At 42.1% G+C, this 27014-nt stretch overlaps 1 protein-coding gene across 1 annotated transcript; it reads left to right on the top strand.

Moving 5' to 3' along the window:
• Positions 1–429: 429 nt before the first annotated feature.
• Positions 430–27014, top strand: TMPRSS3 (transmembrane serine protease 3). Its single transcript, XM_065577619.1, has 13 exons — positions 430–447; positions 1614–1758; positions 4276–4386; positions 7536–7652; positions 9521–9644; positions 11576–11701; positions 12255–12298; positions 17814–17979; positions 19873–20042; positions 22478–22573; positions 23687–23829; positions 26503–26655; positions 26961–27014. The coding sequence occupies exons 1-13, from the start codon at positions 430–432 to the stop codon at positions 27012–27014; spliced, it is 1467 nt and encodes a 488-aa protein (XP_065433691.1).

Below are 27014 nucleotides of genomic sequence, written 5' to 3'. Positions count from 1 at the left end.
CTTGGTTTGAGGGGCTCATTCACCAGAGCCCAGAATTCTGGCATTTGCTTTTCTCCAGCCACTTTATTTAGTATAAATGGAACAAGCAAGCATACCTGTGACTTAATCTTTGGAGAGTTTCCTCTCAGACAGGTTCATGAAAAGGTTTACAAATACCACAATATTACCTTACCTGATTACACTGATTAAAAGGGTTGCTGAGTTTTTGCCTTCCTGGTATCCATAGCTATTTCATCCTAGGCTACCTGATATCTACGACCAGGTTGAATTACACAGACTACAGTAATAATGTCATTTGCTACAGTGGTTGAGCCGGCAATTCTGGGTGGTTTGATGAAAATATTTCCTGAGTGGACTGGTTTAATAACAACTAGATTTCCCTCTGGCTTATTACTATAATGAAAAGAGAACATATTTTTGTTTTTAACCATGACGTCTCAAGAAGAGGTGAGTAACACCCTAGGCCAGAGTAAATAATGATTCTAACATTTTGTAGCTGTATGTCATGCATCTTAATGCTGTTTTATTTCCAGAGCACAACACATTTAGCAATGAAGGTATTCTTTAGGTTCAGAAATCATTTGCAGAAGGATGCTTTTTCCTTATTTCTGCCCTAAAAACAGCAGTTCATATAATGCCTCTTGACATTTTTAGTTACCAGGACTGTCTAGTATATCTGAGAAAATAAGAGAAAAGTTGTATTTTGATAGGTAATGCTTGCTAGATGATGAAAAGATAGTCTATGTTCCCTAAAAGTTGGTGGTAAAGATGAATTATACTTTGTCTAAGGCAAAAATTTACTGGGCCTGATATTGTGGATTTACAGTACACTAGCGCCTCTGACTTTAATGCATTTACTCCTGATTTACACCAGTGTGAGTGCAGAATCAGACCCACTATGTCATTGATTATACAGAGCCTACCGGACCAGATACCGAAGTTTTCTGTATCCTATCTGTATCCTATACCTTCATATTAATTTTAAAACATAAGGTTTATTTACACAGAATTACATTTTAATTTCAGTTTGTGATCTGCATACAACACTCAAAGGTTCTTCAGCATAAGCTAAATGGGAAGTCCGACAGATCAGAGCAGGCTTTGCACAGTTCGTAACTTGTACTTTCCTTTACAGTACTTACAGTAGCAATTAAAAAGCACCCTGTGGAAAATGCTTTGACATTTAAAGAAGGAACTTGTCAGAATTTCTTGATGTGGTGAATGAATTACTCTAAATAACTGTGGTTATAAGCAGACTCAAGCAACATTTTAGTGTCGGTAAATTGCTGGTCAATGCTTGCTAATTAGCGGCCCATTTGTGCAAGTTGCTGAGTGCCCCGACTCTCACTGAAGTCAATGGGAATTGCAGGAGCTCCTCGGTAACACATAGGAGGTGCTCAGCATCTTGCAGGATGAGGCCATATTTAGGCAAACAGAGAGCAGGCCTGAAAGCTGTCCCTGGATTTGCTTTGTATCAGCTGTTCATTCCAAAAGTATGCACAAAGCAGGGCCCCTCAACAAAAAAAATCATCACCAGTAGAAAGGCACTGGGGGTGGTATGAGGAGAAAGAGCAGTTGGTTTTAAAAGTGACTTCTGTTCTTTGTTGGTCCAGGTACTGGAGACTAATCCCAATACTGGAAATCCTGAAATCACCTCTGATACTGAAGACAAATTGCCAGTAGCTGAAGTTCATTTTTTCTACAAAAGATTTTTCAGCATACAACAAGCAAAAGTAGATCCCAGTGCAAATGGACTTGGTAGGGATTCTACATACTTTTGTAATATGTACAGTCAGGGGTAATCAATGATTTTTTGTCATCATCCAAATTTATTGGTGAAGGTCCAGACTCCAGAGAAAAAAATAATAACAATGATAATAAGTAAATAAAAAGATTTCAGGGTCCTTTCAATGGCATCTGGCTGTTCAGATTTGGCCTGTGGTCTGCCTATTGACTACTCCTGGTTTATGTAGTAATTTAGCCTTGCAAAACAATACTTACACAAACAGGGTACATTTTTTTTTATTGGTGAGAAAGTAGCACTTATTTTTTTCACTAGCTTCTCAGGGTGAGAGTGGGTGAGGACATTTTTTGCCTGGGCGGATATGTTTCCATGACACTTTTGCAAGGCTGCATTATTCATAAAGTTTCATCCAGGTTGTAGCTTATTTGTTTCTTACTTCAGATATGACACAATTCTGAATGTTTTATATGAAACCTTCCAAATCTGGAAATCCATATCATTAGAAAAAGGCAATGCAGCAGAGTAGGTCACGGATAGTACAGTATGCATTTTGGTTACATTCTACAGGCCTGATCTTGTTCTCATTGAAACCAGTGACAAAACACACATTAACTTCAATGGGAGCAGAATCAGACCTAAGGTCATAGGTAAAGCAATATTAATTTATGCATAGACTGTTTATGACAGCTCTGCAAAATATTCATTATGACACCAGACGCCAGATAAAATGTACCTGATTTCACATTTTGTTTGTCTAAGAGATTCGTTCAATTTCTACTGAACAGGTTTGAGTGAAATTGGATTTGTTTGTGATTTTACATGAAACTGGATGAAACTCAGCAGTTTTGTCTGAGCTTCTAGTTTCTGCAAATCCAAAATTCAAAGGTAAGTTTAGGGGTAGGGTGGGTACAGCTGCATGAATCAAAACTGAAGACCTCCTGTATATGTAAATGGCACCTTTCTATTATTTACACTTGCTTTGGCCTTTGTATGTCAAACCAGAATAATTATATATATATATATATTTTACACAAAGCCATCCATTATGTTCAGTGGAAACTGTTGCCTCTCTTGTTGATCCATTGCTATGGATTCCTGTTCTTTAATCCATTTCACAGGAATAGGCTGGGCCTCTATTCCTGCCTCTACCACTGATTTGCTGTGTGACTTTCACCAAGTCAATAAGGCTCAAATTTGCAAAAAATCGCTTCTAATTTTGGGTGCAGTTTTCTACATCTACATTTCTAACTCTTTTGCTCCAATTAGCCTTGCTTCAAAAACCAAAAAATTAGAGCTCTATTCTTGCCCTGAACTTTCGCTTTCTTCTGCCATCTCCTTTATATGTGGGCCTGTCTATCAGCTCTTCCAAAATACTGGCCAGTTTTGTCCTTCTCTTGATTCTGTCCTGCCTCTGTTTCAATCTTTAGCATCTCTTATTCACTTCCAGTCTTTTGCTCCGAATCTTTATTCGTCAAACTGTAGGGAATGCAGTGTGCTGCAGCTAGGCTTACTTCCTCACTGTCACAAGTGGAGCCATACCACCTCCTTCCTCTTCACTGGATTTCAGTTGTCCTGAATACAGCACACAATGTAGTATCCAGCCAGAGATGATGGTAACAGTGAGCCTCAGAAGTACTAAGCTGATACAGGAGAGATTCTGAAGACATTTTTGGCAGAAGTTTTCATAAAAGTGACATTCAGAGCCATTAATTCTTAGAGAATTAGAAGAGAATTTTTTTCCCTCCATTTGAGAGTTTTATAATCTATTCTAAAATTCTGAGTAGATCCTACACTTTATCCTACACACAATTCTGAATTTTCTTTTCTCAGAGTCATTTAACTCTTTAGAGAGAGACATATACTTTTTATCTTCCTGATCATGAAAATCAGAAGGTTTAGAAGTCAAGTTTTGAGTTCACTGGGGCTCAGCCTAACCCAGGGGTCGGCAACCTTTCAGAAGTGGTGTGCAGAGTCTTCATTTATTCACTCTAATTTAAGTTTTCGCGCTCCGGTAATACATTTTAACGTTTTTGAAGGTCTCTTTCTATAAGTCTATAATATATAACTAAACTATTGTATGTAAAGCAAATAAGGTTTTTAAAATTTTTAAGAAGCTTCATTTAAAATTAAATTAAAATGCAGAGCACCTTGGACCAGTGGCCAGAACCTGGGTAGTGTGAGTGCCACTGAAAATCAGCTCGCGTGCCGCCTTCGGCACACGTGCCATAGGTTGCCTACCCTAACCACTCAGGGCCTGATTCTAACCCATCGAAGGCAAAGGGAGTCTTTCCTTTGCTTTCAATGGGCTATGGGTCCAGTCCTAATGTGCAGCCCACCGCTTGCAAGGTTCCGAGTGCTCTCAACTCCTTACACAAGTTAGTCGGCACCTCAAAGGATCAGGCCATGCCATGAAATGAACGGAGCTGTTACTACTTGAGTCTATTTTAAATTTAAAAAATGTTTTCACTAAAAATTTAAGTGTGTTTATGTCATAGAAGCTGCTGTTTCTCACTTTTCTTTTTGGTTTCTAGGAGCTATCCAGCCATCATCGAAGTGCCATGTTTTAGTCTCACTAAGGATTCTTCCATTTATCCTTGTTTTATTACTTGTAGTAATCCTAGCAGTTGCCATTGGCCTGGGTGGTGAGTACAATTAGTTATTTATTAGGTTCTCAATTAACCATTCAAGCACTTAATTTTTCATGAGTCTTTTACTGAGAATCGAATTAAACTGCACCAAAATAGTTTACTGAAGTAAAAAATCCTTTTGGTGTGATGACTTGAAATTTTATTTACCTGTATGAACAAAATTGATCTGGCACACAAGAGAGACCATTGGCATAACCTACATTCACAACACTGGGAAACCTGAAACAGTAAGAAACCTTCAAGGCAAATACTGTAATTGAAGACATAACTGACTGAAAACACAGACGTCAGTGATTCGACATAATGATCCCCATTCAAAAACCAAACATTTAAGCAGCCTGTGTGGTTGAGGAATAGAGACTGGATGTGGCTTTAGACAATGTCATTTTTTGTCCTGTATGTCTCTTATATACTAACAAAAGACTGACATCACTGTGTTTGAGTGCTCTAACGTCCTTTCCCCAACCCAAAAAGATGAGAACAAGAAAAAGAATGAGCTTAGTTGAAACTGGAAGGTCACACCTGCACAAGTGCAGACGCAGAATTTGTTAGTGCTATAGCGACACCTTCACATCCAGAAAATTCATAGACTTACAAGGCTGAGATACAAATGGGAGGAAACAACTCTGCACTGCAGCTCTGAGGAGGTTCTCCTTTCCTTCTTTGCTGATGTGGAGCCAGTCATAGATACCAGACCCAGAATCTCTCCCTATAATGAAACATATACTGTGGATTAGAGAAGTTGGAAAGGAGCCATAATTGACAACAATGCTGTTTCACTATACACCTCTACCCCGATATAATGCTGTCCTCGGGAGCCAAAAAATCTTCCTGCGTTATAGGTGAAACCGCGTTATATCGAACTTGCTTTGATTCACCGGAGTGCACAGCCTCGCTCAGGGCCGGCTCTAGGTTTTTTGCTGCCCCAAGCAAAAAAATTTTTGGCTGCCCCCCCCCCAGCCCACCAGTGCCCCCCCCACCCGCACCCCCTGCCACCCCAGCACTGGGCTCCCCCCCAAACATGGGATCCGCTACCAGCACACGGCGGCCAAGCCCTGGCCCAGCCGTGACTCTGTCCCCATGCGGGTGGAGCTGCTGGGCGGCGCGGAGTGGGAGTACTTCCAGGTGGCAGTGCGGCTGTGGGGTGGCGCGGAGAACACGGCCCCTTCCTGGGCGTTGCGGCGCTGCTGGTGGCCAAGGTGTATCAGTTTGTGCTCACCGCCCTCACCCCTGACTTGCTGGCCGCCGAGGACCTGGAAAGCCCCCCGGACCTGCTGCTCTTCAGCCTCACCGCGCCCTGGCCCAGCCCTGGCGGGTGAGAAGGCAAGGATCTCCGGCTGCGGGGCTACCTGCTCAGCACTGATGAGCCCAGCCAGCCGCTCATCTCCTCACACACTCCGGGAACCCCTCTCGCTGCCACCGCAGCCCGGGCTTGGCTCCAGGGGACCACACTTCCCTCCCTCCCCGGCTCCTCACACACTCTGGGCAGGGCTGCCCAGAGAATTCAGGGGGCCTGGGGCAAAGCAATTTCGGGGGCCCCTTCCATAAAAAAAAGTTGCAATACTATCGTAACCTGTATTTGGAAATGTAAAAAATAACTAGTGAAATAGACTCAAAAATTAATTTGTAATAATTTGAAAATACACTAAATACATTATTTAAAAACATTAAATGCTTTAATGGTATGTATACATTTGCAATTACATAATGGGCTGTTGCTGGGTGATGGTGATGGTTGGTGCCAATGGGCTGTCGCTGCCTGGGGGTGGTGCTGCTGTTGCCCAGGGCTAGGTGGGGAGCTGGGCTCTGGGTTGGGGGGTACCCGGCTCACAGGGGCTGGGCTCAGGGCTATGGGGAGATGGGGTCGGGGGGTGTCCGGCTCAGAGGGGCTGGGCTCGGCGCTGGGGGTCAGGGCTGTGGGGGGGATGGGGTCAGGGGTGTCCGGCTCAGAGGGGCTGGGCTCAGAGCTGGGGGTCAGGGTTGTGGGGGATGGGGTCGGGGGTGCCCCGGCCCCTTACCATGCCGCTTACCCCCTCCCAAACATCGCTGCAGCCGCCTGGTGTCTCCAGCGGGGCCTGAGTTCCCGCCGCTCGGCCGCAGCTTGCAGCCCGGCCCCCTTACCGGCTGAGATGCCGGGGGATGGGGGAAGACGGAGGCGGGGGGAGGCTTGGACATACCCGGGGCCTGGGGCAAATTGCCCCACTTGCCACCCCCCCCGGGCGGCCCTGACTCTGAGAACCCCTCTCGCCTCCACCGCAGCCCGGGCTCGGCTCCAAAGGGCACCGCTTCTCTCCCTCCGCATTCCTCACACACTCCGGGAGCCCCTAACGTCCTTTCCCCAACCCAGCCGGGCTGCGGTGGTGGCTAGAGGGGCTCCCAGAGTGTGTGAGGAGCGGCGGGGGGGGGGGGAAGGGAAGGGAAGACTCAGCGCGGCAGGGGCAGCAGGACCCCATCTCCCTCCCTGCATCCCCTCCCCTTCCTCCCCCCCGCTCCTCACACACTCCGGGAGCCCCTCTAGCCACCGCCGCAGCCCGGGCTGCAGCGGCCACGAGAGGGGCTCCCGGAGTGGGGGGGGAGGGAAGGGAAGCGGCGCCCGGGGTGCAGGGAGGGAGATGGGGTCCTGCTGCCGCTGCCGCGCTGAGTCTCCCCAGGGCAGCGCTGTACAGGGCGCCGCCGGGCTGGGCAGGGGGCGCGGATCCCAGCTCCCACTAGCAGGGCGAGTGGCTGGGCCGGGGCCGGCTCCCGGCAATGCCGCCCCAAGCAAAAAAATAAAAAATAAAAATAAAAAAGGGAGGCCGGAATGCCGCCTCTTAGAAAGTGCCGCCCCAAGCACATGCTTGGAGGGCTGGTGCCTAGAGCCGGCCCTGGCCCCGCTCCCCCAGAGCGCTGCTTTACCGCGTTATATCCGAATTCATGTTATATCGGGGTAGAGGTGTAATTGCCATTACCAATGGATAAATTTAACAGCATTGTGTAGCAACCTCCAGATTGTATTTCAACATTCCCAGAATACAAGGGTTGTCTTTTCATAAACAACACAAAAGTGGGACTATATAATCAAAGTAAGAAAAAAAAATACTTCAAGCACACAAATTACTATCCTGATGTGATCATGTTAGTATGTTCTCTTTAATTCCTGGCAGTCCAGTACAACTGCATTGGGAAGTTTCGATGCAGATCGTCCTTCAAATGTATCCAGCAATCAGCAAGGTGTGATGGTGTCTTTAACTGTAAAGGAGGAGAGGATGAATACAGCTGCGGTATTTTTTATTCTATTATGAGTCACTACTAACATTTCTTGGCAGCAGAGCGTGTGCCATGTTGTAGCAAAATGTGGGGATAAGAATCGATGAAGCAGGGGAGGTGTTGTGTTCTACAGATCATCCCCTGATCTATTAGACTCATAGACTTCAAGGCTAGAAAGGACTATCGTGATCATCTCGTCTGACCTCCTGCACATTGCAGGTCACGGAACCTCACACACTCACTGCTGTAATAGACTCCAACCTCTGGCTGAGTTACTGAAGTCCTCAAATCATGATTTAAAGACTTCAAGCTACAGAGAATTCACCATTTACACTAATTTAAACCTACAACGGACTTGTGCCCCATGCTGCAGAGGAAGCAAAAAAACCCCAGGGTCTCTGCCAATCTGAACTGAGGAAAAATTCCTGCCTGATCCCATATATGGCGATCAGTTAGACTCTGAGCATGTGAGCAATACCCACTAGCCAGACACCTGGGAAAGAATTCTCTGTAGTAACTCAGAGCCCTCCCCATCTAGTATCCCATCACCAGCCATTGGAGATATTTGCTATGAGCAGTCACAGATCGGTTACATGCCTTTGTAGGCAGTCCTCTCATACCATCCCCTCCATAAACTTATCAAGCTCAGTCTTGAAGCCAGTTAGGTTCCCCCCCCCACCCCACTGATTCCCCTTTGAAGGCTGCTCCAGAACCTCACTCTTTTGATGGTTAGAAACCTTCACCTTATTTCAAGCCTAAACTTGTTGCTGGCCAGTTTATATCATTTGTTCTTGTGTCAACATTGGGTCTTAACTTAAATAACTCCTCTCCCTCCCTGGAATTTATCCCTCTGATGTATTTATAGAGAGCAATCATATCTCCCCTCAGCCTTCTTTAGCTTAGGCTAAACAAGCCAAGCTCTTTGACTCTGCTCTCATAAGGTAGAGTTTCCATTCCTTGGATCATCCTAGTAGCTCTTCTCTGCACCTGTTCCAGTTTGAATTAATCTTTCTTAAACATGGGAGACCAGAATTGTACACAGTATGTGGGACTTCTCCCTGAAAATCTGGTCAGGAAAAAAATAAACTCAAGCTGTATTATCTCCCTCTGGGCCCACTCTGAATCTTCTGCTAAACAGCCCATAGAACCCAGCCTTTAGAAGCACTGCTCCAGCGGAAGTTGTGCTGGCTCATGGCAGGTGGCCAGTAGAGAGAGCACTGCAGCTCCCAAAGTTGTATCTCCATTTTCCCTCCACAGTCCCCAAGATCCCTTCCATCAGAGGTGATAATGCAAAGAGATCTCCACAAAGGGATCTTTGGGAGATCAGGCTTGAAGTGATGATCAGACATGTCCAATCCTATGTTCCTACAACTATGTCATGCTGCTAATACAGCAACAATTACTTTTAATTACATTTTTCAAAGCTACTCAGCTTGGGCTTGATTTTTGGAGGTTCTGAGCACATGCAGCTCCCATTGATTTCAAATGGTATTTACTTGCCAAGAAACTCTGAAAGTCAGGCCATTAATCTCTCTATTACTGCTAGAATTCTGGCGAAAACATTCTGAATCCATGTCCATTTATGTGGGGATTTGCCAGGTACGTCAGGCTGCACTGATGAAGCTGCATTTGCTGGGTGTCCCTTGGTATATTGTCAAGTAGTGAAGAAGGTAAAGGAAAATCAGTTTTCTATTTGGAAAAAGATACAGGTGAATTATCTCAAAGAAACAAGTGTTCAAAAGAGACAAGTAATACAGACAGAATGAACCAAAAGATACAGAAGCCATGGTGATTTGCTTACATTGTTTTGCACTTGATAGACTTCTCAGTGGTTTTTATTAACTTCTTATTGGTGCTTTTTGTGTTTTTCTGAATCCCTCAGTCAGGCTGAGTGGAAAGAAGGCAGTGCTTCAGGTGTTTACTTTTGGTTCCTGGAGGACTGTCTGCTCAGATGACTGGAACGATGAGAATGGAAATGCTACATGTAAACGCTTAGGTTTCTCAAGGTATTGAATAAAAATGTTGGCGTCTCTAAATGACATTTTAAATAAACTTCTATGGTGGGAAGTGCTACTTGCCAGGCTTGGACACCCCCTGAGAAAGCTCCATCTACTGCACAGACCAGCTTCATTCTTGCAGGAGACAATTCAGTACTGACATTTTAATGGCATTCCCTATAATGTGACCAGAATGCTTTAAGTTATCTTGTATAATGAATCTACTCTGATTTTTATACAGTGTTAGTATTAATGTAAAGATTACTAAAACAAATGATCACAGGTATTAGGATAAAATACTACTTCACTATTCAACATAAAAGAGGTGAAGTCAGGAAGTTTTATTTTCAAAATATACTACAGAGTGGACGGACCAGCACCAAAGAGACTGCTTGAATAGGAAAATCCTCCTCTCATTGATAGGAGCCACACTGCTGGGGCTAGGACGGGGATAGTGGAGTGGTTAGAGCTATACTTCCTGTTGACGTAGGACAAGATGGCCCAGGATATTCAACTGTGTTGCACCTTGGGGAGCAAATTGGTGTTCCCAGAAGCTGGGACTGGATGACAGAGGATGGATGACTCGATAATTGCCGTGTTCTGTTAATTCCCTCTGAAGCACCTGGCATTGGTCATTTTCAGAAGACAGGATACTGGGCTAAATGGACCATTGATGTGACCCACTGTGGCCATTCTTACGTTCTCATGAGCAGGGTCCCTGGCTGGCAGATATGATAGAAGGTAGCATGCAAGCTAACCAGATAGGGATCTGCTCATGCCATTATTTGTCAGACAATGCCCCTTTGGGGCTGTGATGTACCAACCGGCACAGTAACAAGTTCCTATTAGGTGCTAATGCTTCTGTGCTGCTCCCCAGCACACCTGCACAGCAGACAGCAGGATGTGGCCCTAAGGAAATAAGAGCCTGCTGTGCCATGCTGCTGGAATGTTCACCCCCAGATTCAAATTTCACCACACAATGTTTTTTCACTGAACTGATATTTCCTATAAGCTGTAATGCAGCAGATACTGTCCACCTCTATTCAGTCAGATCACATGCAACAAACTTCAGCCTAGAACTAGGGAAAATACAGCAAAAGAGTTTCATGGAATATTGATTCAAATTTTAAAGTAACTCACCTTGATTGTGTTCCCATCCCTTCTGTGTTTGCTTCCCATGAATATCCTAGCAAATGTGTTTACTTGATGGAAACTGAAAAATGTAAGTGACTATTGGAGAATAGGTATTGGAGAATATTTATTAAAGGGAAAATTTGAAAATAAGTGAGTATTTGCACCAGAAAACTGATTCTAAAATGTACACATATCTGATCGGTACATAAATATCAAGTGACTTAGTGTCCAATTAAGTATAACCAAAACAGCTTGAATTTCAGTAACAACTATTCAGAATGAGCTAGTCACAAGTGATCTATAGACCAAGAATTATTTGAAAAAAATCTGAAAAAAAATTCACACTCTTCTCTGTGAAAATTTGTAAACTGAAAGAAAAGCAAAATTTGTTGAATAAAAAAAACTCATTACAATTTTTTTACCTCTTCTACTATAAAAACTAAGTCTTATCCTAGAGGGAGAAGAAGAAATGTATGTTAGTGTTACAGAAAATGTACTGACCAATTAAAAATAAAAAGTTCAGTACAAAATTAGAAGTAAAACCTATTTTCTCTGCCAATTTAGGGACTCTGTTCTGTTCTCAGTGTGTGTAACTTCCATATGTATTAATGGCAGTTCCATGCAGGCATGATCAGGCAAATAGCCTCCTTTGTGAGAGATGACTCTATTGCTTTATATGCTGTTAGCATCAGACTGGTATATTTGCTACTTTGAATCTTTTAGTAATACCCCCACTGAATCATTTAAAAGTATTATTGGAAATTCTGTATCAGCAAGCTGAGTTTATTTTTTTTATTTGTTTGCAGTTACATAAGTACTGGTTACCTACCTGTGGCTGCAATCGAAGAGGAGTTTCAAAGACATTTTGTTTCTGTCAGTCATTGGTCATCAGCTGATCAAGTGACAGCCTTACACAATGCATCATACTTAAGGTATGTTTCAGATTGTTTAGTTAAATAGAGGAAACTTACTAAGCAAATCAGAGTATATATGTTGATAGAAATGGTCTAAGTAATGGAATAAGAATTGTTAATAGATTAAGTTTGTTGGCTTATTTTCTCAATAAGTTACACCTTTTCTCAGGCATGTAGGCCTTCATAAGTGTTTCATGCTGTCAGATAGCAGAGACCCAGGTTCAGTGGCAGCTTCATTACTTGTTCCCCAAAGAATGAGAGTTCATGTGTATTAGGGGCTTGATCCAAAGCCCATTAAAATCAAACTAAAGACTCCAATTGACTTCCATGGACTTTGGATCAGGCCCTTAGTTCATCTGTAGATATATTCTGAGATCTATATACTCATACAAATGCACATACCTACACACACAGGGTATTTCTGCATGCACATATATATATGTGCGCACATACAACATTCAGTGTCTTTTCTTTTAATTAGACCCTAAATATGAAACCAGATATATATCCCAGAAATTTGAGAAACCAAAGAGCATGCTTAGGAACTAATATTACTGTCTTTTCATCTTAGAGAAGCGTGTACTTCAGGCAACGTAATCATCCTAAAATGTTTGGGTAAGTGTTTGTGAAAGTTAAAAGTAACAGATCAAAAACTATCTTCAGTTACATTAATTTCAGTTGGCTAATGTGTGAGGAATGAATCTAAGAAAATCCAGGAGTATATTAAACAGTGAGTAGTGTTTTTGTGATGTCCAGGAAGAACTGCCTTCTGTAAATAAAGTTTCAAGGAAGGAATTATAGAAGGTCAGAGATGAAGATGTGGGGTGAGGAGGCAAGTGATGGGGTACAGGAGCATATATGGGGCGGATTTACGTACAAGCAAGGAAGCAAATATTTAAGGATACTGAATGTGTTCAGTCAGTGGATGGATATTATAACTCCAGCCAATTGTCACTGGGGAGGGGAAAAGGGAAATGTTTCTCTTACCTGTGAATTTTCATTCTAGGACCTTTCATATCAGAGAGTCTTTAGAGTGGGGCCTTCTCCATTTCCATGGCAAATAGAAGCAGACCAGACTTCACTCTAAGCATGGGTGTGCAACCGCCCCTCAGGAAGTGTTCACTCTAACAGCTTCCAAAGCTGAAAAATACTATACAAGTTTAAAAGTGCTATTCAATTCGAACCATCTGCAGCAGTCTTGAAATGAAATTTAGGGATTTCCTAGAGGAGCACCTTCCTTCCCTTTCCAAACTACTTATAAAGTGAGTAATAGCCAGAAAAAAACTTGGACATAATGCAATCCTCTGAGGGAGGGTTAGGCTGTCTGACATGGAGCACCCTCAAATGAAAATTCACAGGTAAGACAGAATTTTCCCTTTTCCAGACCCCTCCATGTCACTCTTCACAGTGGGATGCAGAAAGCAATAAATCATCTCTTGGAAGGGAGGCAGGATTCAACTTACCCATGAGGAATTGAAAAGAAATTTAAAGGTTATTGGGGCACCCCTTTCCATAACATTCTATCAAACACTGCATCATCTGGGAGAAGGAATTTGCCCTGATAGTGTTGGAGAAAATGTGGATGGAAGATTCTGTAGTACTCTTACAGACCTCTGCATAAGATGAATGTGATCTCTCCACTCCACAAAATCACTATTCTTTTCAGAGTGCATAGTAATGAGAAGAGTTGTACCTGAGGCTTTGAATGCCTCTGCTATATATCCTTATTCCCTACTTGGCTCTGCTCATATCTAACTTCTCTACCTCCTTAAGATGTTTGGATTCAACCAGAAGGGCAATAATACCACTTCCTATTATATGAAGAAGATTACATTGACCTTGGGGTGATAATCCTGTGGATCGAGGCCTCCTCAATTACCATATTTGACAGAGTGTTTCATTGTGCACACCAAGCACCAAAATCCCCTTTGTCAAAGAGGTGGCAAATAGCCAAAAGATATTTTCAGTGAGAAGAGGAAGAGATCTACCGACTGTGAAGCTGAAATATGGTTTTAATTAGGACATGTAGTACACAGATTAAGATCATGACATGAATCTGCATATTGCTAGAGAACTGATAAGAGTAGTTAGCCTTCAAGAATCAGTTTATGTGATGGTAATAAGAGATTCTCATGAGTTTCTTACAGTGCAATATGCCCACAGTCACTAACTTGTCTTTCCAAAAACAATTGTTCTTGAGCCTCATGGTCAGGCCATCTTGTAAAAATACTAGAATGTCCTTTGCTTCAGCTTACTTTGCCCTGATATGTGTCCCTTGTAACACCAACATCTAAATCCCAAGTGATACATAGACAGCAGACAGAATTTCTGCCAAGACGGTAGAAAGGTGTTGGTTACCTTCTTAGAATGACTGTAGCTCCTTCCTCTCAGCTGATGAATTAGGCAGGACTGGATTTTAGTTTAGGCTAGGTCCTGGTTGCACTGTGTTTTGTTTGTGCATGTGTTGGCAGTTTGAGAAGATGTTCCAGTTACATTTAAATCAGGTCTGAGAACCAGGACCTGAGAGTTAATGAGGAGGTGATTATTTTCACAATGGCTTATACCTTCACAATCTCCTTTACCATCTTTACTCTCGGTGGTAGGGGAAGGGAGTGGGAAGACATAAAGGAGGCCTTTTAGCCTACTTCTGAGATAAGGGGACCACAGCCGCTGTTTTTGAATGTCTCTTCCTCATGTAGTACTTCTTTTGGTTTTCTAGCGGGTCTTGGATGCAAATAGGTTCATCCTTAGGTTTCACACCTGGCCTGTGATATGCCAAAAGGCCAGATGGTCTAGATTGCATTCCATTGGTTTTAAGTATCAGAGGGGTAGCCGTGTTAGTCTGGATCTGTAAAAAGCGACAAAGAGACCTGTGGCACCTTATAGACTAATAGACATATTGGAGCATAAGCTTTCGTGGGTGAATACCCACTTCGTCAGATGAATGTAGTGGAAATTTCCAGAGGCAGGTATAAATATGCAGGCAAGAATCAGTCTAGAGATAACAAGGTTAGTTCAATCAGGGAGGATGAGGCCCTCTTCTAGCAGTTGAGGTGTGAACACCAAGGGAGGAGAAACTGCTTTTGTAGTTGGCTAGCCATTCACAGTCTTTGTTTAATCCTGAGTGGATGGTGTCAAATTTGCAAATGAACTGAAGCTCAGCAGTTTCTCTTTGAAGTCTGGTCATGAAGTTTTTTTGCTGCAGGATGGCTACTTTTAAATCTGCTATTGTGTGTCCGGGGAGATTGAAGTGTTCTCCTACAGGTTTTTGTATATTGCCATTCCTAATATCTGACTTGTGTCCATTTATCCTTTTACATAGGGACTGTCCAGTTTGGCTGATGTACATAGCAGAGGGGCATTGCTGGCATATGATGGTGTATATTACATTGGTGGATGTGCAGGTGAATGAGCTGGTGATGTTGTAGCTGATCTGGTTAGGTCCTGTGATGGTGTTGCTGGTGTAGATATGTGGGCAGAGTTGGCATCAAGGTTTGTTGCATTGATTTTGTTCCTGAGTTAGAGTTACTATGGTGCGGTGTGTGGTTGCTGCTGAGAATATGCTTAAGGTTGGCGGGTTGTCTGTGGGTGAGGATTGGCCTGTGAGGGATCGTTGTCCAGGATAGGTTGTAGATCACTGATGATGCGTTGGAGAAGAGTTATATGGACTCTGGCCATTGGGCCGCACTGCTCCAACGCTGGGAGCAATTTATATGGACTCTGGCATTTGGGCACACTACCCCGCCCAAGGGGTGATTGCGTGGAGAGAGGACATTAGGATGCATTGGGCTGCCCACAGAGAGGCAAGCAGGCAAACTTGGGAATAACGAGGTTCTGACACCCCACCCCCCCGCCCCCGCCGCCACAAAGGGGCAGTGCGGTGCCAGGTCCGCCACAGGAACCAAGACAGATGAATATCAACATCAAGAACCAAGGCCTAAATCAGATTTCAGCATTTAAGTATCTTGGGGGCTGTTTAACAGCAAATGGAGAGATCGACAGAGAACTGTAAGCAAGGCTGCTGCATGTGTGGGAAGTCTAATGCAGGATAAGTGAAGTGATTTGTAATAAATGGATGCTCAGACTACTTAAGGGACAACTATACAAAACCCGGGGAAGAGCAGTTCGTCTGTACTGATCAGAGACATGGGTGACCAAAGAGAGGCACTTGAGAAGACTTGACACCATTGAAATGAGATATTTGAGGGCAGTGAGAGGGGGACATTGCTGGACCATGAACAAAATGATGTAATTAGTACTGAGACCAAGGTTTGCATATCAGAGAGAAGTTGCAAGAGAGGAATCTGTGATGGTATGGGCATGTACAAAGAATGGATGAAGGTCCACTTCCTAGACACCATGGTACAAATAAGTGACGGTCACGTTAACACCACCCTATACTGAAAACCCACCGACCGCTATGCCTAAAATCCCATAGATGCTGAAATTTTGTGAGTGCTGTAACTGGCTCTTCCACTTGTTTGCTCAAAGTCAAGTTTCTGAAGGCTTTTAGCAATGATGAGAAGGTTATTAGACAAAGATAGGCATGTATCCCTTTCACTTGAAGGAAGGGATGACATGGCATTTGTGAATACCATGTAGACATTATGAATCCAAAAAGGGAGTACTCTGTATTGAAAATATGATTTGTTGTAGCAGAAACTAAAGCAGCGGTTCTCAAACTGGAGGTCGGGACCCCTCAGGGGGTCACAAGGTTATTACATGGGGGGTCACGAGCTGTCAAACCCCACTTTGCCTTGAGCATTTATAATGGTGTTAAATATATTTTAAAAAGTGTTTTTCATTTATAATGGGGGTCGCACTCAGAAGCTTGGTATGTTAAAGGGGTCACCAGTACAAAAGTTTGAGAACCACTGAGCTAAAGTATCTCTGGGTGACACTCCCTGATCGTATCTTCAGTAGTTCTTTAGGATGTTTATTTTCATATTTTGAAGTTTTGGGAAGATAATGCTGTAATGATGGACTTCAGTATTTCCAGCTGGAATATGTATCACTTTGTGGGTATGTCATGGTTTCTCTTCGTAGCAAAAAGAATCTTGTGACCTTACAAAAATATCTGTCTCTCCACAGAACTGGTTCTATTATTGCTAAATGTATAATAAATTGCTAGACTATACTTGTGGTTCATTATTAAGAATGTTTAAGAGACCAGCTAATCAAGCTTAGCCAAAATTATTGTCTAAAGACAAAGCAGTACGATACAGAAAGGAAAGAGTTAATATGTTATGTTAACAACCATTTGTGGGAAGGGGGATGTCCTGTGGCCTTCTCAATCACCTGGGCATAGACCTGTCTATGAGCAGGCATTTCTTTCTTCCTGATTGTGATGGGGGAGCCTTGCCTTCCCTTGAAATTCAGGAGGCTCCAGTGAAACTTTCCTGCTTCATCTGCAAGCTGTGGGAATAGGGGTCCAGTACCTGAGGGAGAGGCAGTGGGGACTTTGAACTTTACCCACAATGCTCTACAATGCAGACTTTGGTCTCGTTTCAGTGAAGGGAGCTTTGATGTGGCCTGCTCTACTGTCTTGGTGGGGACCTCACCCTTAGGAGAGCTTGAAACTGGTTTCACGGTGGCCTGTTCTTCTGCCTTAGCCTGGATCTCACCCACAGCCCAGCTGGGAGCTGACCTCCTGTGGTCTGCTGGATGTCTGCCATTCTGAGGGGAGAGAAAACCAAAAGAACGGGGGGGGGGGTGGATAATTTGTTTGTTTTGGGGTTTTTTGAGTTTAGCAGTTTTAAGGAGAACAACCTTGAAGCCAATGATGGAGAAAAAAACTACTGGGAGACATTTAGTTAAAATCTTTTAAAAATCCTGTGAAAGCTCTGCTCTAAAGGGAGCCCTGGAGTCTGCTGTGTGTACTGCTTGGAGGCACAGAATTCTGGGGAGTTCTTCCTGAGGTGTGGTCCTAATCCCAGGCTCAGAGCCAAGACATAGTCTGCCTCCAGTTGGAGGATGGGGAACATCTACTGCGAAGACTGTCTGACATGGAAGGGACTGAGAATAGCTGGAATTCAGAAAGTAAGGAATAAAGTTGCCTTTCACACAGATAGGATTGTGCTTACCATGTTTATAATACTCTCGCAACCATTCTGTCTTCCCATCCATGCAGAGTGTGGTACTAGGTCCAAGTACTCCTCCCGAATAGTCGGTGGAAATGCATCATCACCCTGGCAATGGCCATGGCAGGTCAGCCTTCAATTTCAAGGATTCCATCTGTGTGGAGGATCCATCATCACCCCATGGTGGATTGTCACAGCAGCCCACTGTGTTTATGAGTAAGTATCTTATCTACTTACTTTGTTTAACTTTCATATACCAGGCTGTGACAACTTGAGGGATAATTGCTTTCATGCAGGGGAAGGATAATGGAAACAGAAGGACAAATGACATTGAAGAACAGTTCTGCACAGGAGTGAAGTGTTATCCTTATTTTACTTGCTCCAGTGAAAGTATCTCACGTTACTGTATAAAGAAGGCATCTGTTGAAAAAATGCATACACTAATAATGGTCCAACAGTTGTGATATCAAAATCTGAGGTCACATCTGGGAGATTGGGCCTGATTTTCAGAGGTTCTGAACACTCAAACTCCTTTGGATATAAATGAGAACCGTGGGTGCATAGTACCTCTGAACAAATCAGGCCGTAGGCCAAAATGGCTAACCTTTGACACCTGAAATTAGGTATCTAATCAATCCTAAAATAAGTGGCCTGATTTTCTGAGATTCTGAACATGCATGAAGTCATGTTCTTCTGAACAGTGGGGTCATCTTTAGTATGTTTGAAAAACCAAGCCTAAGTATTCATTTAGATACCTAACTTTAGGCACTCAAGTTTGAAAAATTTTGGAGAAACCGTATGGCACATGACTTAATAATTTAGGAAGAATTTGTACCTGACCATTCTTATAGTCACAATCTCCAAATTATTTTAGGAGACCATTTTAGCTTGTACAAAATCAGTTAGTTGTAGGACTGCTGACAGTCTAGTGTGCAAACTGTAAATGGGTAAAGACTTGCTTAGATTTTTCTTCTTAGAGTAACATTAAATCTGTTCCCCTTCCTTATGTGTAATGAGAATAGTCTCCCAGTGAGAGATCTTGTTTGCATGCCAGCATCGGAAGGCTCCCATCCTTACTCCTAGGAACTCACAGGTTAAGGATTTGTGATTTGTTCAATATTTCACAGAGAATCCGTAGTAGAGCCAGGAACTGAACACACGTCTCCTGCGCCCCCATCCAGCAATTTAGCTAACCTATAATTAGCATCACAGGCTAAATCCTAGAAGATTAGATTGGAATTACCGCATGCCTTGAAGGCCAGCAGACATGAATAGTGGTGAACCAGTGACAGAAGTGAGTTCCAGAATGAAGGTCCATCCACTGAAAATGCCCGGCTACTACCCTCTTAAATAAATCTAGTGACTTACTTTGAGCACCCTAGCTGGTCTCAACCACTCTGGTGTCACACAGGGAAAGAAGTGGTTTTTCAAGTAGGCAGGATGCAAAACCGCATAAGTCTATAGAGAGAATCAAGATCTTAAACTGCATCAAACTGATAGGGAGCCAGTGCAGCCTTTTCGAGCACTTGTATATATATATATACACATATGTGTATGTGTACTCAGCTAGTCACTGTATGCAGAGGCGCCATCTTTCTAAGTTGCCAGGGGGTGCTCGACCCAGGCCCTGCCCCTACTCTACCCTTTCCCCCAAACCTCCGCCCCTTCCTACCCCTGCCCAACCTGCTTCTTCCCACCCCCGCTCCGCTTCACCTCATTCTGCCCCCTCCCCTGAGTGTGCCCTGCCCTCGCTCCTTCCCCTCCCTCTAGGGCCTCCTGCACGCTACTGAACAGCTGATTGTGGCTGGCGGGAAGTGCTGGGAGGGGGGAAGAGCTAATTGGAGGGTGCAAGTGGGTGCTGAGCACCCACTATATTTTTTCCCTGGGTGCTCCAGAGCTGGAGCATGGAGTCAGCGCCTATGACTGTACATATGTTTATTTATGAAGTGAAGTTTAAAACATGGCTGATATTAACAGACAGCTAGAAAAGTAGCATCGATTATAAATATTCCAAGTCCTAAAGCTATTCAATTTTGTGTGCAGGCACAGTAGACAATTTTAAAACTTGACATTTATTAAAGTTTTCTCCCTCCTGCCTCTTTGTTTCAGTTTGTACTTGCCTAGCTCATGGAGCGTGCAGGTGGGCTTTGTGACTCAACAAGACACTTCAGTTAATCCATATTCAGTGGAAAAAATTATATACCATAGAAATTATAAACCCAAGACAATGGGGAATGATATTGCACTGATGAAGCTGGCAGCACCACTTGCTCTCAACGGTAATTTTTTCCCCTTTGTTTTTTTTCTCTTCTTTTTTTTTTAAATTAAAAGCTAGGAGTAATTTCTAGTGATACAGACCAGAAAAGCCTCTGAAGCACAGATGGGCTTGAATCAGAACACTGGGGAGAAATCCTGGCTCCTCCAAAGTCAGTGCAAAACTCCTGTTGTCTTCAATGGGGAACCCCCAATGAGTTTTGGGGAAGTTCAGATCCAATCCACATCCAAACACTGCAGCTCAGGCGTATGTCTATAATGGGCCTTATTACAGGAACCCCGAGTCAAACTTCTGGAGAAGTTTTGATTTGGATCCAAACTGGATATGAACTTTGAAGGGCAAACTCCTTTCTACTTCAAAGCAGTTGCAAGGCAGAACTGTCTGCTCATACTTTATCATCTCATAAGCCATGACTCAATGCCCATTAAAATTAATGGAGAAAGTCCCACTGATTTCAATGGGTGTTGGATTAGGCTCACAGTATAGATGGACTAGTCCCAAAATACCTAATACTAGGAGATATCCTCTACTTAATACAGGGTTCTCAAACTGGGGGTCGTGAAGTTATTATATGGGGGGTCACGAGCTGTCAGCCTGCACCCCAAACCCCACTTTGCCTCTAGCATTTATAATGGTGTTAAATATATAAAAAAGTGTTTTTAATTTATAAGGGGAGGGGGGTCACACTCAAAGGCTTACTATGTAAAAGAGGTCACCAGTACAAAAGTTTGAGAACCACTGACTTAATAGATCTAATTCACATGGAAATGAATATCATTAAAAGTCACAAACTAGTCTTTAAAAACATAGCCAGTCCATTTATATACTTCTTACAGTGGTCACCATTTTAACACATGAATATCAAAGCTATGTGGGCTGTTGGAAATCACACAGAGGGAGGAATCTACTTATCTGAACCATTTATTCTTATTCTTCCAAACTAGTTTTCCATCCCTGGTAGAAATGAGCTCGCCTCTCACCCTTCCAGCTCACAGTTGAGACTAAAGTATTAAGTTTATGCTGCCTGTGCCCCTGCTGTACTACTGTCTGTGAATATATGGAGGTCTGCAGTGCCCGAGGCTTTGAATCTGGCACTTTTCAAGAGTATTAACATTTCAAAGAAAAATCAAGACAATTAAAATAAAGTGATGCATTTAAATTAAAAACAAAACAAACATCACTCTTACTTTCAGATCAGGATGCCAACTTCAACTGACATGGCTGGTGAACCAAAATACAGAAAACATTGGTAAAAAGAGCATTGTGCTGTTTTCAAATAATCTACAAATATCTCCCCAAAGAGGACACCTTTCTTCATGGGGGTAGTTCTACAAATGTTCTCACTTCTCATTGCCGTGATTTCTAGTTCCCCAATTGGCTCTTCTTTAGAAACCATATCTACTCTGTGGTTAAATAAAAATTAAGCTTCAGTTTTTTTCCAAAATCTCAACTACCATATTTTTTAAAAAAAATTTAGGATACTATCAAGTTTATAAGCATTCTGCAGTACATGACTATCTCTGAAATTTATTCACAATATGATCAGAACAGCTGGAATGTATCTAAAGGGAATTTGGAAGGCTACATACTTGTGGCCAGATGCTTTGCACAGAGATAATTTCATGCTGGAGAACTGAACTGTTTGTGAGTCCCTGAGTGCTACTGGTATTTGTGCAATGAAACTTCCCTTTCTTACTGCCAGTTCATTTAAACATGTTGCGATCTGCAGCTGCAGACATACAGTGATACCACAGTCACTGGTAAAGTGCATCAAATAAATTGCACAACATTCAGTGCCCCAAATCCTAACCCTATATATTCAGCTGACTGAAGAAAGATAAAAGCCCTTGCAGAGCCCTGGCAGTCTAGTCAGTAGAGGGCAGTGGTATGCCCCCATAACTTATATGTAAGTTACTAAATATGTACTTTAGCAAGTGAAATGGTATAACACTGTTTTTAGATACTGTTTTGGATTTTGCACGTGGGAGGAGACTATTCTATTTTTTAGATGGATTGATTTTCATTACATGTTTACCTTGAGACAAATCTTGAAGCCCTTACTCATGCATAAAACTCTCATTAGAGTAAAGGCTGAATAATAATTAAAAAAAAAACCTTTCCAGATCTGGCATTATAGCAACTTTAGAGCTGTTCCTATCAAATGCCCATTTAGTGCAGCTACAGCTTTTCTGAAGTTACACTTGTTTTAAACATTTCAAGACATATCCCCCGCTGAGGATCTGACCCAATTACTTTATATGTAATAATACTAGTACTTAGCTCTTATATAACACTTTTCATCAGTAGATCTCAAAGCATTTTACCAAGGAGGTCAGTATCAGATATATGGAATAATACACATCTGAACACAAGTACCACTCTGCCCCCATGTAGGTCTTCCTCTGCGTGTTTTAAGAGCAATTATTTCTTTTTAAATAGGCCTGATAGAACCGATTTGTCTGCCTAATTTTGGTGAACATTTTCCAGAAGGGAAAATGTGCTGGATATCAGGATGGGGAGCTACAGCAGAAGGAGGTGGGTATTTTAATGTCCATTATAAATTATATGCACTAAAAAAAGTCATGTGGAGTAAGTACAGTGTTTGGCAGTTGCAGTATACAGCATTACATCTTCAGAAAAATCTGGAAATCAAAGCTATTCCTAAATATAGCAATAATCTAGGGTAAAATTCACCCATGTGCAGAGGGTCCAAAAAAGGCATATGCACCACTTAAAGCCTCAAAGTAGGGTTATGCACAGGGCTGAATTTTATCTCTAGCAAATACTACCCAGAGTATTATTAATTTACCTAATTTGATTGGTTTCATTGTTTCTAACCTCAAGTAGAGGAAGTACAGCATGATCCAAGAACCAAATGTACATTGTCTACATTGATGTACTTTAGAGCTGGCTGGATAACAAAGAAAATGTGAATTTACAATGAATCATGGGCGTCATCATATTCATCAACCACTGGATGAATCACTCCATGAAAGTGAATGTCTTTGAATACTAACACTGTTCATTAGTCACCTCTTTAAAATGTTTCAATCATTCAGTCAGAGAGCAGCAACACTATGGGACCTAGGTAAAGCCAAGGTGAGAGGTGCCCTAGGAAAATCAAAGGAAGGGAGAGAGGCAACCAACCACACAACATGAACAGCAAACAGTCAAAGCAAAAAGCTTGTGAACAACACCTATTGTGGAAACGATTTATCCAAACAATTTGGTCAATAGTTACAAATTATGTATACTCTCAAAGAAAATTAGGCTTATTTGCAAATAATTTGCTAACTAAACAGGGGGCTGAATTAACAAGTATTGTTTGTAATGAATAGTTTGACTAGCTCTGAAGTTCTTTATGTCATCATCAGTTGTCAAGTTTGTAGAGCCACATAATGCACAACTTTCACGGCTATATGCTGTAGCTCGTTATTGGGTAACGTAGGCAAGTGACAGGACGTCTAGATTTCCTGTTTGTGTATTATCATGTTAAGGTTAAACCATATTCTTTTATCCTTGTCTTGCTAATTCTTCATATCCTTAAACTTTTGTTCTTTACTATAAGACATTGGTTTCAAGAAAATAATAGCACTGTACAAACTGTAGGACTTTAAAAAAAAGAGAATTATCTATGTTTTTAAACAGGTGATACTTCAGAGACCATGAATTTTGCTGGTGTTCCTTTGATTTCTAATAAGGTTTGCAATCACAGGGACGTCTATGGGGGAATCATAACTTCTTCAATGCTTTGTGCAGGTTTTTTAAAGGGAGGTGTGGACACCTGCCAGGTATGGAAGTTTCTTAACTACAATTGTATTGGTTAACATTGGTTGTAAAAATAAGAGTAATACATTATCAGGAGACAACTCCCTTCTTTTTTCTCAGGAAATATTTGCAGGTATTTACTATGTGTGTATAAGAGATACTGTGACTGTTTGCATTCATAACGTATGGCTCCCTTCCTTCTTTTAATCTGTGTACTTTACCGGCTACAGGAGAAGGTAAATTTACAGTTCCAAAGAAAAATGTACTTAAGATATTTTCAAACTTCTCTTATGTGCTTAAGCATGGTGCCATCCACTCTGTGCCCTGCTCACACCATTGGCAAGGTGAAGAGTTCTCACTTAAAACAGTTCATAAGAGCTGCAAGGTGCAGAAACTCCATGGTTAACATATAGCAACAAGAGCATTTGAGAAATGGAAATGTGTAAATCTGGAAGAGAACTAGATTTGGAAAAAACTAAAACTAGATAACTCAGAGGATTGGTAATGAACTATGGAGTCTTTCACAATATCTATAAATCACTGGCTCAAATCCAGCCCAGGTTAGTGATCAAAAATCATTAAGTATTTGTATTATGGTAGCACCCACAAAAACAATACATTACAAAGTGTCTTTACCAAAGAGGGCCACTATGTGGCCAGTGATCATAGGGATACCGAAAGCTTTGTTGGCGCAGTAAGATCACCAGTGATGGACATAAACTGAACATCCAGCCAGGCTATCTTAAGGACCTAGCTAGAGTTTGATCCGGATGGCCCTTGATCTGCAAGGAGGTTACATCCCTTTGGGATTTGCCCTAGTGATGATGATGAGCACCCACAATGTACTACTGTGTGCTGTCTAAATATAGAGTAATACTAGTAATACTGCCCTGCCCTAAGAAGCTCACAAATGAAAGGCAAGGGAGAGGGATAAAATGTACCAGTTTACTAGCCCTGCTGTTTGCACTGAATATTCATGTTTGGAAGTAGCATTCCCTGACGTAAAGAGCTCCCTCTGGAACTGCTGACAGTGTTGAATTAAATAGAAAAAGAGATGGGCTTAATAGATATGGGATAGTTAGAATGCCTTCAAGTGCTGTCATCATTGTCGAACCATGGACATACTAGTAGCACTGTAGATCAGAAATTTGACTATTCACATCTATTATTCTGTGTTCATACAGTTAATGGCAGAATGGGGCTTCAATCTTGGTTAGTTCCTAGACTTGACCATAATAAACAAAGGAAATTCTACCCGGAAAGCAGTACTTCAGAGTCACTGGGTCAGGCAGCCCCGGTTGGCAGGTGTAGCAACGCAACTTCATGGATGGCATTTCCAGAAGTGAATCATTCACAATAGGTCCTCTTGGGCCTCAGCATACCGACATGTAAATTGATATTTGTGGATTTTCCATGAACAGTTAGGAAAAGCAGATACCCAATCCCTAAATAGACTCTTTATCGATCTATCCCAAAGAATCCTCAAGTAATCCTTGTTCCAACCCGATAAAGACCTTCAGGGCTTCTACTTCTCAAACCATTAAACAGTGAGTAAATCATGTGGTGACAGTGCCCCACAATTGTAGGAGCACTGAACACTGCTGACATCTGCTCTGGGAGTCTTTGATTTGACTGTCGAATGTAGTGTGAATGCTTAGTAGAGCTGAGCAAAAATCAGAATTGCCATCCCATGAGAAATTCTGATCTTTCAATATTTGTTTTTATCTTGAATTGGGACAATAAGTTGAAATATCACAATTTTTCAAAGAACAAAGAAGTTCTGAAAATTTTTGATTTGGCACTTTGAACGTTTTACATCAAAACAAAACATTTCAACGTTCCCAAATAGAAATAATTTGGTTTGTTGAACTGACCCAAAATACTTTGTTTCAAGTCAGTTCAACATTAAACTACATTTCCCTATTATGGTGCATTTTCTTATGGGAATTGTAGTTCAAGTTGCCAGATGCCTCCATTCTTCTCTATGGGCCAAGCTCCCTGGCCTGACTACATTTCTGTTATGGCTCCTGTAGTCATGTGACTCCCATTATGCACCTTGCTGCTCAGTGAGAACATCGTTGCATCATAGGAGATGTAGTCAGTCAGGACGCTCAGCCCATGAGAGAGAATGGGGGTCTGAATGACAATTCCCATGAGGCAACACATCATAATAGGAAAATGCAGTTTAATGTTGAACTGACTCTAAATGAAGATTGTTCGACATTGGGTTTGTTCAACAACTCAAAATATTTTGATTCAAGTTGAACCAACTGAAAACAAAATATGCCATTTTGATTTTCCTAATGAAAACTTTCAACAAACTAAAGAATTTCCATAGGAAAATTTTGATTTCATGGAAACTGCATTTTTTGTGAGAAAATCATTCCCAGGGAAGATTCTCTACCAGCTCTAACACCTACTACATCTTTGCACATATGAATGAGAAATGACAGATAACACTTTTTCACAGTAAAGAGAGAGGTAATTTCATGTGTACTTGTCTACCCTATAGAAAAGCCACTTGTCTGTGAAAATCAAAGTCCCTGTAGTGTATGTTTTTCGTAAGATTCAGAAGGGAGAGGAATTAAGAAACTCTTTTAACCAGTCTCACTTGCTACACTCCAAAATAAATAGCTCCTCTAATTGTTTCTTTTTTGGAGATGCTGACCATTTGTTTTATTTCTTTGGTCCTTCAGGGAGATAGCGGGGGACCCTTAGCTTGTAAAGATATGAACACCTGGAAGCTGGTAGGAACTACCAGCTTTGGGATGGGCTGTGCAGAAGTAAATAAACCAGGAGTCTACAGCCGTACCACCTCATTTCTTGACTGGATACATGAACAAATGGAGGTTTGTTTTTCCCCTCCCATCTTTTGTCTGGTAATCAGATTTTGCTCTTACTTCAAGTAGGTCTATTGCTCAGAATGAGAGGACTCCAACAACGCCTGTACAGGCAGTGCAGCTATCTTACTGGGGCAGTCAACATTTTAGTTGTATTTGGGAGACACAAAGAGAATGGCAGGGATGACCACCTAGGGATGACTACCAGGCAATTGCTAGTGGTAGCTGATGATGTGAAGATGTTTTATTTCTCAAAAAGAAAAATAAGCTTTAGCAATAAAGTATATATTTCACTTTTATAATTTCTTACAAAGTGGATTACCAGTTTCTGGACTTCGTTTAAATCTGATATAATTGTGCCTCGGTAA

This window comes from Chrysemys picta, chromosome 1, assembly GCF_011386835.1.
Source record: "Chrysemys picta bellii isolate R12L10 chromosome 1, ASM1138683v2, whole genome shotgun sequence".
Lineage (NCBI taxonomy): Eukaryota > Metazoa > Chordata > Testudines > Emydidae > Chrysemys > Chrysemys picta.
The sequence above is the reverse complement of the archived record's forward strand: the minus strand, read 5'-3'. Positions and strand labels throughout refer to the sequence as shown.